Here is a 13057-nt window from a genome sequence, read left to right as displayed (position 1 = left end):
CTATTATTTGTTTTTCAGTCATTACTATACTATTTTATATTGTGACAACGCTTCTTGGCAGCAAATCTCATGCCATTGCAAAACCTGTTAAATGGTTCCACATTTGTGCCACATTTGTGCCAATGCCAAAAAGCTAATTTTTGCTGTTAATTATGACTTTTGTTTTCAGTGTCTTGTTTCCCCAAGTGCTGACAAGATTGGCACCTGGTTGTTGGAGGAATGTTATGTTCAGTGATGATTCAGCCTGCACGGCAGGGTAAGTGGAGAGGATGAGGAAAACACAATTCTGATTAATGCAACATCTTTCAGTGGAACCAGCGTGATGGTGAGGGTGTGGGGTGGCACCTCTCTCACTGGAAACAAGATATGTCTTCACTGGAGGCAACCAAAATGCATGGAGAGATGGACATGAGGGTCAACAACTAGTGACAGCCCTATATCTACCTACATAAGCTGGCATGAAATCCTATCCTCCAAGATGGTAATGCTCACTCCCACAGAACCTTGGTTTTTCGGAGACCAACTCCAGAACTTTGCATTGGACACGATGGAATAGCCTGCCGGCAGTCGCGACCTCAGCCCCACAGAGCACTTGTGGGATCAGCTGGGATGGACTGTCCACGCCAGACTAACCGACACAATCACGTTGCCTGACTTGCAACAAATGTTGGTTGAAAAAATGTGATGTCAGCCCCCAGCAGTGTGTGACCAGGCTGGTGGCCATCAGCTGAGGAAGAAGTGCCAGGCTTTTGTGGCTGTCCATCGTTTCTCCACCTCTTAATGGAGCCCTTCTTTGTTAAACAAAATTGATAAATGTTGTGTTTCTTTAAACTTAATTAATCCAATCCACTAAACATGAGTCAATGTAAGAATCAGCTTTAATTAAAAAGATTCATAAAATATATTGTATTTGTCAAACTTCATCAGTCATGGGTACAACGCACAAACTCAGCTCTGTTGCCCATCCCAAAAATGAATTTTCCAGTCTGTGAAAATTCTAGAATGTGCATTTACAAGTATTCTAGTGTCTAGATGTACAAGTGCATGCAGTGTGGCACCATTTAAAAATGAAATTAAAATCTGTTTAACAGTATAGGTTTCATTGCCAAGAAGCACTGTTGCAACAGAGAAATAATCTACCAATGGCAAACGGCCATACTGTAAGAGCTAGGTTTAGATTTTCGTGCCCCCAAAAAATAGTTTGTGTTAATTTTAAGACTTTGTGGTTTTCCAGTTCTTTCTGATAGGTGACCTAATGGTGCCGTTGTGCAGCACCTAAGGTGTCGAAGACAAAAGAGGCGTTGTGATCTCTATGATGATGCTGCACGGAGTCATCTGAGTCTCCCACAAAGCACATGATATTTTTCCTTTTAGTGTTTTCCTGTCATTGAGATGGCCTGATGAGACAGAGCGTTGATGCAGCGCTGCATTACAAGGTTAATCCGCGAGCCAGCAGGCCCACAGATGGACAGCCTGCTGGGCTGCAGGGACTGCTGTCCTGTGGAGCTACTGGCTGGTGTTGGTGTGAGTGGTGGGGCCGTAGAAAAGGCATCACTTTAGCTTTGGTCACTCAAGACTGGACAGAACGTGTCTGAACTCAGAGAAGGGAAAAATTAGGAGAAAAAAGATCAGAAAAATAGAAACAGTTGAAAAATGTTTCATGCTGTGATGTCATTAGGAAGGCGAAAGCAGAGCTGTAATCCTATTTTAATCGCTGTGGATTTATTAAACAGGAGCAGCAGGTTTAAATCTCAGCAGATTACACAGAAGGCCCAAGGAGATGGGGCTGGGGCTGGGGCTGGGTCGGTCAGAGGATTGTGTAATCAAGTGCACTTAAGGTGATATGCTTCATCTTTGACTGCCTGAGAGAAGAGGTGGGCAAAGGTACCTATGGGGACTTACTTTGAGATCATTTCAGACTGCTCTGAGCAACTAAACCATATCTTAAATAACCTATTTATTAGAACTATATCCAAACAACTGTAAACAACCCCTCCAAGTAAAGTTTAATTGGGTTCTCTATTTGATTGTTCTCTTGGTTTATTTACATTGTGAGGAGATTATAAACAGGCCATCTGGTATAAATCTCAAACTCTTATTATGAATGGGTTAATCCCACCCACATCTACATTCAGTACAATCAATGCCATATTTGATTAGATCCAACCTCTAGATGTCTGAATTTAAAATACACCTAAGAATGTGTCTGATGAATATTGTATTTATTAATCAACAACTTTGTTAACTCAATACCTCTGAACGTACAACAACATCATACAAAAATCCTCATAGAGAAAGGAAAATGTTGATGTGTTTAAAATTGATTCGCACATCAACTCCGTCCACTCATAATAGATGCTTGACTCTAAATATGGATGATGGTTTCAATAACAGACTCAACTTTCTAGACTTCCGAGTCTACAAAGCTCGTTACTGCTGCCATCTTCCGGTCATTCAATATAACACTTTAACAATTCAAGAAAAACAAAGATAAATTAGGTCATGCTGGTCCAGGTTACAATAGTGTCTAACGGGCATTGACATCAGAAACACCAGTTACCAGGTAAGACTGAACTGTACAACTCGCAAAGCCTACGATGAGAATGACCACATACGGCTCGAATATGATAAATACATGCCTAATAAAACTTTCAAAATTGATCACCAGAGTGTGAAAAATATTAATTTTTACTTTTAAAGAATCTATTTTAATGAGTAGAGTCTCAAAGGAAATCTGTGCTGTCGGATTTTGAAATTCGCAAGACAATTTGTTGTACATCGAGTATGCCTGCAGTATAAATCAGTACCAGTAGGGGGCAGACTAACAAGACGGCGTTGGAGAAGCTTTAGCTTCTGACATCCGCTCTGTCCCTTCCTCTTCCGGTTACGGACATAACAGGTATGGCGTCCCTATCTTTTCTGTGGAACATTATGCAGTTATAATCTACAGTAATCCAGAATTACGAGAAGTATTTATTCGGTTTTTAACTACACATTGTATTCAATACAATACGAACGTATGGATTATGTCTTCATTTCATGTTACGGCGGTCAAAATTGGATACATTGTAGATGTCGTTCCTTGCTAACACAGGCGCTTGCTAACCTCGTAGTTTCAGCTAGCAATTATTTTTCTATTCGTTGCAAAGTAGGACAAACCGTGAGCAATTAGAGATACGGTTAGGCCAGAAGTCTACCTCATTGGAGTGTGCATTGAGCTTTATACACGTATTATGACTTAGTGTGATAGTCTTGACCCCACAAGGCTAGCTGCCTTAGCATCTTCTTCCCATGTCCGCAACTCAAACTTTATTGATTTTGTTTCTCAGCTCAAAGATGGTCCAGCGTCTGACGTACCGTCGTAGGCTTTCCTACAACACCGCCTCTAACAAAACCAGACTGTAAGTAATGCTTAATATCATCTCCAAGTTGTTTGACGCTACTACATTAAATGAACACTCACCGGTGCTGCCGTGCAGGTCCCGGACTCCTGGTAACCGCATCGTCTACCTGTACACCAAGAAGGTTGGCAAAGCACCCAAGTCTGCATGTGGCATCTGCCCTGGACGGCTGCGCGGAGTGAGTAGCTTTGTCGCGGTTATGCTGACATGTTGATTTCTCGCTCCTTGCCATGCGTTATGTGATCATTCCAGTGTTTGGATAATCGCGTGTCTTAGTTCTGTTCTGTGCGTAAGTGATGTAAATAGCTGTTGTTAGCTGTTCAAGCTGTAATGTATGTCGAAACACAAACTTTAAATATTACGTGTAATGTTTGCAGTGTCTTGCAAGCACCACAGGGAGAGTTTACAGTATTGCGACTGATGCTTGAATATTAACATAGTGGTTTTGTACAACCTAGGGTTTGCTCTGCTATTAAAGTGCTCTGCCTTTTGTTGTACAAACTTGTAATGTCTTGTAGACTTTACTGGAAATTGAACAATTCAGAAGTACAGGTTTTTTGTTAGATTATGACTTTGCATGTTCTCCCCATGGCTGCTTGGGTTCATGACCGGGTACTGCGCCCTCCTCCCACAGTCCATAGACATGTATGTGAGGAGAATGTGGAACTCCACTGGCTGTAGTGTAGACATTTATGCAAATGTTTTTTGTCTATGTGGCCCTGCGATGAACTCGCAACTTTCATGGTGTAAACCGCCTTCACCTGGTCACAGCTGGGAAAGGCTCCAGCACCCCCTGCCACTCTGAGTGCAGAGGGAGCAGTCATAGAAAATAGATTGATGGAAACTTAGTGTAGAATTTCTAAATTCGTTTTTAAGGCTATTATCAGTAGTTGAGATCTACATTTCTGACCAGCTCTGATGACAAATACGGATACCATAAATAAAGCATTTAGATTTCATGTCTGATTTTTGTTATTACTTATTACTTTTCACCACTGTTTGTTTTCCAGAATGTAATCATCAAAACATATGAATGATGAATCAGAAGGCAGGACTGTAAAATATTCAAGAAATCCAAATTACCCAGTACATGTGTTAAGTGTCACTGGTATTGATGCACATTGCTCTTGTGCAGATTACATGTTGCTGATGGGGAAGCTGCACATCTACACAACATAAGATGTATGCAGTGTGAAAATGAGTTATAGAATGTGAACTAAGTTGTGCATTGGGGTTTAAGAAATTTTTATAAAGTCTCAGTAATATAATTTACTGTCATTCCTAGAGGTGCAAAAACTTAATGTTGAATTATTCTCAAATGACAAGATTTGTAATTGTCATGCAAAATGATGTGTGTCAAGTTTGTCTTTAAGCTCAAGTTAAACTTTTTTCTGTGCTCTGTCTGGTAGATTCGTGCTGTTAGACCTCAGGTTCTGATGAGACTCTCCAAGACCAAGAAGCACGTCAGCAGGGCCTATGGAGGCTCTATGTGTGCTAAGTGTGTCCGTGACAGGTGAGACAAGTATTTCAAGCTGCCATTCTGATGTGTAGACCAAAAAAATTTAACTATATCTAACAATATTTCATCTTTTTTTCCTAGGATCAAGCGTGCTTTCCTGATTGAGGAGCAGAAGATCGTTGTCAAAGTGCTGAAGGCACAGGCACAGAGCCAGAAATCTAAGTAATATGTGTATTTGTATTGCCACAATAAAAAGAGAAGTCAAGTAATTTCTTCATTTGTAATTTTGTGTTTCATTCTTTCTTTTGGGTGCTGTTTGTGTTGTACAGAGTAACTTTTACTATCAATGCACATCAAGGAATGGAAGCGCACAAAAAATAAAGAATAGTGTTACAGGCATAACAGCAGATTAGGGTCATGCAATTTAACATGTCCTTAAATTAGATTTGAATTGCGAGGGTTTAGGCCAATACCAGTGTTGGTGATCATGCTCTATCGTGCAAAAAATTAAGGGACAAGATTTTTGTAACTATTTAAAGTGGTTTTAGGTAAACCGTTGCTTAATTAAGGATTAACGGTAAATCTGGTGGTTCTTGGCCCAATTACTCCACTCCAGAGGCACACTGATTTTATTTCTGCCTGGGAGAAGCACCATCATGCATTCAGCAGCTCAGCAATCCCTCTTGAAACTGAACTTTGTCTGCTTAAACAAGTATATATTGTTCAAAGTGGATTTGTGACATTCTGTTCATGCGCTCTTCTATTCCCATTGTTCATACTTTCTTCTTCTTCTTTGAAATACCAAACGGCTCATCGTAGATTGGTGGGATGGGTCAACTGTGGAGAACAACTTTTGCATCCTTCGGGGTGTGACAATCACTAAGACTTTCATTCTTGTTTATCTGTTGACACGATCTGAAAATTATTCTCAAACTAAAATTCCAAGAAAAAAAAATTGAGTCACATCTTTGAATAAATAAACTTAAATATGTAATGTTAACTTTGAGCCTCAATGATGACTGACAACTTTGAGGCGTCTTCACCACACTGTTGCATATTATCGCTGTATGTAAGGTATCTGCTTAAATTGCATGTTTACATATACCAGGCCATCTAAAAAAAATAATAATAATTAAACTAGATTTAAAAAATATATATTTCTATAATAGTCATCTCAATAGACCCCATACCTGAGCATGACGAGCTAAACTGGATTTTCTGTTATCGATTCAGCAGCTTCCGGCCCGCCGGAAGTCTCACTAAAGCAGCTGCAGTCCCATTACTTATGCGTCATTTCACTGTCGCGTCATCAACATTTATTTTAATTAATTTCATTTTCCACTATTATTTCCATACCATAATTGAAAGCTATCTTTCAAATGTTTTGCAACCATGCAGAAAACAGCAAACTAAAATGCTTAAGACTTAAAATGTAAGGAGGAAGTGTTGTGGAATGGGATGGATTTACTTCCGGTACACGTCACCTCAGCTGCTGCATAGACGAGCTTGTTCAGCGTCAGCAGGCACTCTGTACTGACACCAATTTATTTGAACGAAACCATGGAGACTTTATACAGTGTACCGTTCGCCGTACTAGAATGTCCGAACATTAAGCTGAAGAAGCCATCGTGGCTGCACATGCCGTCAGCTATGACGGTGTACGCGGCGGTGATTGTGTCGTACTTTCTCATCACAGGAGGTAAATCGACCCTTACAAGCTAACGATGACCATGCTAGCTCGCGAGTTAGTAATTCACATGCAGACGGCAGTTTTATCGTTATGTAATTTCTGGTTACATCTATTGTTGCTTCAGTAGAACAGACTTTGACGATAATCTCGAGGCAGTCGTGGAGAAGGCCACCATTGTAGCGACAATGAATGTATCGTCCCTCTGCTAGCTTCCGGTTCGGCAGCGAAAGAAATGTATCTAGGAATTTGTATTTGCACAGCTGATATCCAAATTCGATTTTGTTTAAACCTTCCTTGCAGATTATGACACCTCAAATTGTAAAACATGTATTTCTCATGTATAATATACAAGTTGAAGTTGGATCTGCTCCTCAAAAAACAAAACAAACAAGAAACACTTTACCGACCCGAGACAGGTCAAATGCGCTGAGCCCAAAAGAGCTTTTTCCAGCTTAAACTACATGGAATCAGGTCCTGACAGAAAAGCAGTGTGTTCACTTGTATTCAATTGTCCATAATCATTGGGGATATACTAAATGTTCAGTTAAACAATGTTCTTGGCTTTTGAAGCCTTCCTTGTCGGGATTTCAAAGCAGCTCCTAAGTGCTAATAAGACTGTATCATTATGGAAAATAGGTGTAATAACTGTAAAATGGGTGTAGACGGGAAACTGTTGGTCAGCTGTGCAAATAAGAATTCTCTCAAGCTGTCCGATCACTGTGGAAAAAGCAAAGTTGTGGGAGGGACAACAGAGTATGGGAGAGAGAGTGACATTGTTGTTAATGCAGATTCACATAAGGATGTTGCTTGTTTTGACTGACACATAATGCTTTGTTTTTTCTCATTTCCAGGCATCATCTATGACGTTATAGTTGAGCCGCCCAGTGTGGGATCGATGACTGATGAGCATGGACACCAGCGGCCAGTGGCCTTCCTCGCATACAGGTAAAACACTCATTCTAACAATGACACCGTGTGCACTACAAAGTTCTGATTGCTGTTTGGACGCGTCTGACCAAATAATGTGTTTGTTCAGAGTAAATGGCCAGTACATCATGGAAGGACTGGCCTCCAGCTTCCTGTTTACAATGGGAGGCCTGGGCTTCATAATCCTAGACCGCTCCAACGCTCCGAACATTCCCAAACTCAACCGCTTCTTGCTGCTGTTCATTGGCTTTGTCAGTGTTCTGCTCAGCTTCTTCATGGCGAGGATGTTCATGCGCATGAAGCTGCCGTAAGTTCTCAGTTTACCTCTTCTGACAGGACGTTATGCTTTGATACCGACTTTTAACCGGTGCACTTTTTTCCTCCGCAGTGGATACCTCATGGGTTAAAAGGGATCTGAATGGACTGAGAGGGAAGATCATAAGAGTGGCAGCACCACCAGACCATTCAACCAAATTAATGGACTGTCACAAAAGCACTGACCTTGCTCAAGAAATTAGATCTGTCTCTTTTCGGTGTCACGTGACTTCTCGTTCTTCCCATCCCTGCTGCAGAACATCGCGGATGCTGGGAAAGAAATTTCTTTGTCATTAGTTTTGTTTTGTTTGAACAGAAAAAAATCACTCAAGTCATGTGAGATGATTAAAAAAAATCCAGGTCACCTGACACCCGAGGCAGTAAGCCAGTCATATTGAACCATAATGAATGAGTCTAAATGATGTCCGCTTTTCTAAAGAAATAGTCAAGAGGCCAAAACAATCCTTCATACGGCATTTTTGTACAATGGTGTGAAATAAATTTTCTTTTCAGAGTTCTGTGCTGGTTCTTCTCTTTCTTATTTAAAGAAAGATGATTTGAACACATTTTCTAATGTGTTCAAATCATCATATTGTTGTTATGGATTGTTTTTAACACATAAGAAGTTGTCAAAGCCTCATAATTCTTGAAGTGAATATTTCCATCATATGAAGAATGAATTTTATTGATTATTTGTTGTAATACTGGTATCTTACCAGAAACGTCATCTTGGTTATCACCAGCTTCATCTTCCTCAAAGCGGCTAACTAAAACCTTCCTTCTGGAGCAATGATAAAGTAGCACCACTAGGAGGCAGCATTTCACCCACGGCTTTCGACATTGTTGACGTATGTCTTTTAGACAACTGAAACATTCAGTGGCACTGTCAAACAATCCTCTGATCTGCGAAAAACAAAACAAAACACTGATGCCAATCTACTCTCAAAACGTTTGGGATCTTGAAAAGTTTTTTTTAATTTTATGGAAAATGTAAGATGTTAATTCTGCAGCGACATATCAACGAATCAGTTCATTCAAAGTAGAATCATTTTACAGCTATTTTTTCATCTGAAACGGTTAATTGAAAGAATGATAATGTCACGTCACAAAGATCAATACCACTGACAGAGTAGTGTAAATGTTGGTCTCAATGATTCATAGACACATTTTGAACTTAACGTTACAGGATAAGTAATAGGTGACATTGCAAAGGGTGTTTTTTTTTATCATTTATTTTCTATGCAGACTGCAAACAAGTTTGATGCATAAATACACTTCAACAAGAATTTTACAACACATTTTTACAAGTAAATATAATATATAAAATATATATAAATAAAATATATTAATCTAGAATCTAGTTAAAAACTGCAATGTTTTTGCTGTTCAGCATAAATACCAACCTGCAAAAACTGTCTGCTGCTAAAAACCAACATCTTGCAAACGGACTGTCTGAGGACAACAACAAACTTCCTTCAAGACCAACAGACTAAGAAAATCAAATTAAAAGCAGCAGTTCAAGCCATCAGTTTTCTCTCACTGGCTAAGGGTTCACCAGAGTAATGAATGAATGAATGAATACACAAAAAATTTGAGTGATATACTGTGCAACAGTAGCAGTCAGCACCCTGTTTTTCCCCTCTCCGCCAATACTTGGTGGAGCACCGCATTTGGGCAGACCACACTGACGTGCAATTGCGTCCAGTAAGTTATCAAAAAACATGGGTCCAGGGGAACATTGGTAAATAATTGTTGAATGGCCAAACAAGCTGCTTTGCAAGATATGCAGACGACCTATAATGATTACAGCTATGTCCCACTGTCACGTATATATTTTCCACTCGTGTAAAGAGTCCAAAGACCAAAGGAAAAAAAAGACTAAAGCGACACAGAACACTCTCAACAATGGTCAACATGACAGTAGTACAGTGGTTTGGTTGGAGTCTTTTATTTCATAAGCATTAGATGCGGCGTAGAAATCCAGACATTCTGTATTTTAAAATTACAATTACTCTTTGGCTGTATGCTATACAAGACAAGTTTTCATATATTAAGATACTCTAAAAGAATTTCCAGGAAGTAAACGTCACCAATAATAAAATTGGAGGAATATACATCTGCTATTGCACCATTAAAGAGCGCATATGACTTGTTATGATGCTCCAAAAGTGTCTCGATTTTCAATTATTAAAAAAACCTGAGAAATACTGAAATCTTATTGAGAGACAATGGCAGCATGTTCTTCTCCATGTGAAGACCATTGTCCCATCACACATGCAACTTTTAGTGGGTTATTAATCACTAGACAGTTACGTCTTTACACGTTTGGTCCGTCGCAATACTCCATCGCCACTTCCGTTGCTGAGGACCGACGTGTCATGATGCTGGTGGCCATTGTCACTGGCTGGCAGCTGGAAATAAAACCACAAAGACATAAATGTGAAACCAATGCAGTTGGGAAATCTTGGCATAGAATGATCTCAATCCTATGTAAATTGGCGTTTTTGGCCCTCTGACTGACCTTCCTCTTGATGCTGTCAGTCTCCACATGTGGGACGTCACTGAGCTTTAGCCCCAAGGCCTTCTCAATTTCTGACAAAAGGCAGACACAGCAGAGACATGTGACTAACTGGAACAAATAGCTGGAAGTGTTTCACACCTGAGCCCACAAAGACTAAAGGCGTAGGGGCAAACCTGTGAGAATGTGGTCAATCTTGTTCACCACCAGGTCAGCGTCGTCTACCGTGAAGCACATGGGTGGCTTGAATTTGAGCACATTGCGATGAGGTCCGTCAGCACTGAGCAGGATGTGCTGCTCCTTTAGCCTGGGATGAAGGAGTTAATTAGGATATGCACCAAATCTATCATCACACAAACAGAATGAGATGATGGACTAACGACTGCAGTGAAATCAGAATCATGCACCTACTTATAAATGACTTCCTGCGCCTCTGCTGTTGCTGGCGTGAGTTTCGTTCTGTCCTTCACAAGCTCCACCCCAATAAACAGGCCACAACCACTGCAGGAAGCAATGTCATATGGTTATTTCCTCAATATCAATGTCAGAAACATAGACACTATCTCAGATTTCAGTTTGTGTTCAGTTGTTATTATCAAGATCAGAATCTGCTTTCTTTGGCAAGTTTGCACAACAAAAAGAAATTTCACTCAGATAAACTATGATAAACAGAAACATAGAATAGGGAATAAATGAGAATAGAACCTGATAAGTGAAAGAAAATAAATCCTATTGTAAAATGTAGCTCTTAAAGATTAAAAAGCTAGCCTCGTTCACAATGAGTTGGGTGATGGTTGGTAGATTACACAAGATGACAGATATTATTATGACCATAAGTAGTATTATCATATTTTGTGACGAAGCTCCGATCTGTTTGCTTTTCCATATGACTGGAGAATTCTGCCACTGCCGTTTTGGAAATCCATACTACCAACTTAGAAAGGCTAATGCAGGCAATCTTGCTGCAAATACCCCAACAAGAGGATATGGCAAGTAGAAGGTCAAAGAGCAAACATCACCTTGCTTAAAGAGAGAGGGCATTAATGGCAATCAAGATGGCCCTAATTTTGTCAAATGTGCCATTGGATGGCTTGTTTGATAATGCTTTATACATATATATATATATATATATATATATATATATATATATATATATATATATATATATATATATATATATATATACATATATATATATATATATATATATATATGTATGTATATATATATATATATATATATATATATATATATATATATATATATATACATGTATATATATATATACATATATATGTATATGTGTATATATATACATATATATATATATGTATATATATACACATATACATATATATGTATATATATATATATATATGCTGATTTTTTTGGAATCAGCACTTTTTTCTTTTTTAAAATCTGCAGGGAGTAACGCAATGTTTAACTCATGAAGATGCAGATGTATGACAGCCAAAGAGAACAAGGGGATTCAGTCCGAGTCATACACCGGTGTGGCCAGAAACCAATCCTGCCAACTCCTTAGTACAATGCTGTATCCTGGACCTCACACTGTATCTGTGTTTTTCCTTACCGAATGTCACCGATGAGCGGATGCTTGAGTTTCTGCTTTTCCAGCAGATCGTTCAGGTATTTTCCAACACGTGTGGCATTTCCCCGGAGATCCTCTTTCTCAATCACATCCAGCACGGCCAGACCAATAGCACATGACACCGGGTTACCGCCAAACTGAGAAAGGACGACAAACCCAAAGCATAGGTTGGATCCGCCCAACAACCAGCTCCATCACTGACGTGGTAGACCACTGCTCCCTCTCTTTTCAATATCTTACTGTGTTGAAATACTCCATCCCAGATGTTAAGAAGGCCTGTGCCACCTCATTGGTGGTGACCACGCACGACATGGGGTGGCCATTGCCGATGGGCTTCCCCATGGTGACAATGTCAGGCACAAAGTCCTCTCCTTGCAGCTGGAAAGCCCAGACGTGAGAGCCAACACGGCCGAAACCCACTTGGACTTCATCAGCGATGACAATGCCCCCTGCCTTGCGCACATGTCTGCAAAGATGAGTGCATGGATTCACTGTAGCTAGTCACTTGTTCTTTCAGTGAGACATACATCAACACAAATACAACTTTGTTTCAAATTATGACAAGTATGTGACAAAGTGCAAGGTAGAGATAAATGAGTTGTTGGCATCTTCAATAGTTGGATTTGGTTTTGGGGTTCAAATTTATCATGCTGTTACTGTCTGCCTGTGCTGTCTACCTGTGCTGTCTGCCTGCAGACCTACACGAGGAGTGACCTTTGTTGTAGGCTCCACTCTCAAGGCTGTTTTCATTGTTAGAACAGGAAATGGCAAACGTGTGTGTTCCCAAAAGAACAACACATATATCACAAAATGGTTTCCCAGCATGCAACACTGACTTGACTTTATCTAAAAAGTGATGTTGTTTGTACTGGCTGATAGTGTTTCTCTCTTTCTCTCTATCTAGTATTATCTAGTATTTCTTTCAGTAACTACTGATCACAGAGATTAGTTGACATACTCCAAGTGCCAGACAAAGAAACTAGTATTGACTGAAGAATACAAAGTTAGATAATCGACAGGTCACTGTTTTGAACTCCATTGTTTAATGTTTGTCACGGTGGGAAAATATGTGATGGTCAATGTAGAAATGAGGCGTTTAAATATGGATCAGTATCAGAATGGACTCCATCAGAAGACT

General features: G+C 39.7%; 3 protein-coding genes across 4 annotated transcripts in view; 2 read left to right on the top strand and 1 right to left on the bottom strand.

The window, feature by feature from the left end:
* The first annotated feature begins 3242 nt into the window (after nt 1-3242).
* Nucleotides 3243-5133, top strand: rpl34 (ribosomal protein L34). The gene is made up of 4 exons (XM_076035414.1): nt 3243-3401; nt 3480-3579; nt 4811-4914; nt 5002-5133. The coding sequence occupies exons 1-4, from the start codon at nt 3292-3294 to the stop codon at nt 5084-5086; spliced, it is 399 nt and encodes a 132-aa protein (XP_075891529.1). The 5' UTR covers nt 3243-3291; the 3' UTR covers nt 5087-5133.
* A 1201-nt stretch (nt 5134-6334) lies between these two features.
* On the top strand, nt 6335-8306 carry ostc (oligosaccharyltransferase complex subunit). Its single transcript, XM_076035373.1, has 4 exons — nt 6335-6559; nt 7402-7495; nt 7587-7784; nt 7866-8306. The coding sequence occupies exons 1-4, from the start codon at nt 6421-6423 to the stop codon at nt 7882-7884; spliced, it is 450 nt and encodes a 149-aa protein (XP_075891488.1). The 5' UTR covers nt 6335-6420; the 3' UTR covers nt 7885-8306.
* A 1418-nt stretch (nt 8307-9724) lies between these two features.
* Nucleotides 9725-13057, bottom strand: part of etnppl (ethanolamine-phosphate phospho-lyase) — a 106046-nt gene continuing 102713 nt past the window's right edge. For both annotated transcript variants that reach the window (XM_076035408.1, XM_076035409.1), the window contains 6 exons: nt 12160-12385; nt 11902-12056; nt 10722-10811; nt 10487-10617; nt 10314-10384; nt 9725-10203 (listed from right to left, as the gene is read on the bottom strand). In XM_076035408.1, the coding sequence (XP_075891523.1) occupies nt 10102-10203; nt 10314-10384; nt 10487-10617; nt 10722-10811; nt 11902-12056; nt 12160-12385 (775 nt within the window). In that variant the 3' untranslated portion in view covers nt 9725-10101. The remainder of the gene's footprint in view (nt 10204-10313; nt 10385-10486; nt 10618-10721; nt 10812-11901; nt 12057-12159; nt 12386-13057) is intronic.

Source organism: Nelusetta ayraudi, unplaced genomic scaffold (genome assembly GCF_046127955.1).
Source record: "Nelusetta ayraudi isolate G7.1 ecotype Tasmania unplaced genomic scaffold, CSIRO-AGI_Nayr_v1 ptg000042l, whole genome shotgun sequence".
NCBI classification, from domain to species: domain Eukaryota; kingdom Metazoa; phylum Chordata; class Actinopteri; order Tetraodontiformes; family Monacanthidae; genus Nelusetta; species Nelusetta ayraudi.
This window is presented reverse-complemented; position numbering and strand designations above follow the sequence as displayed.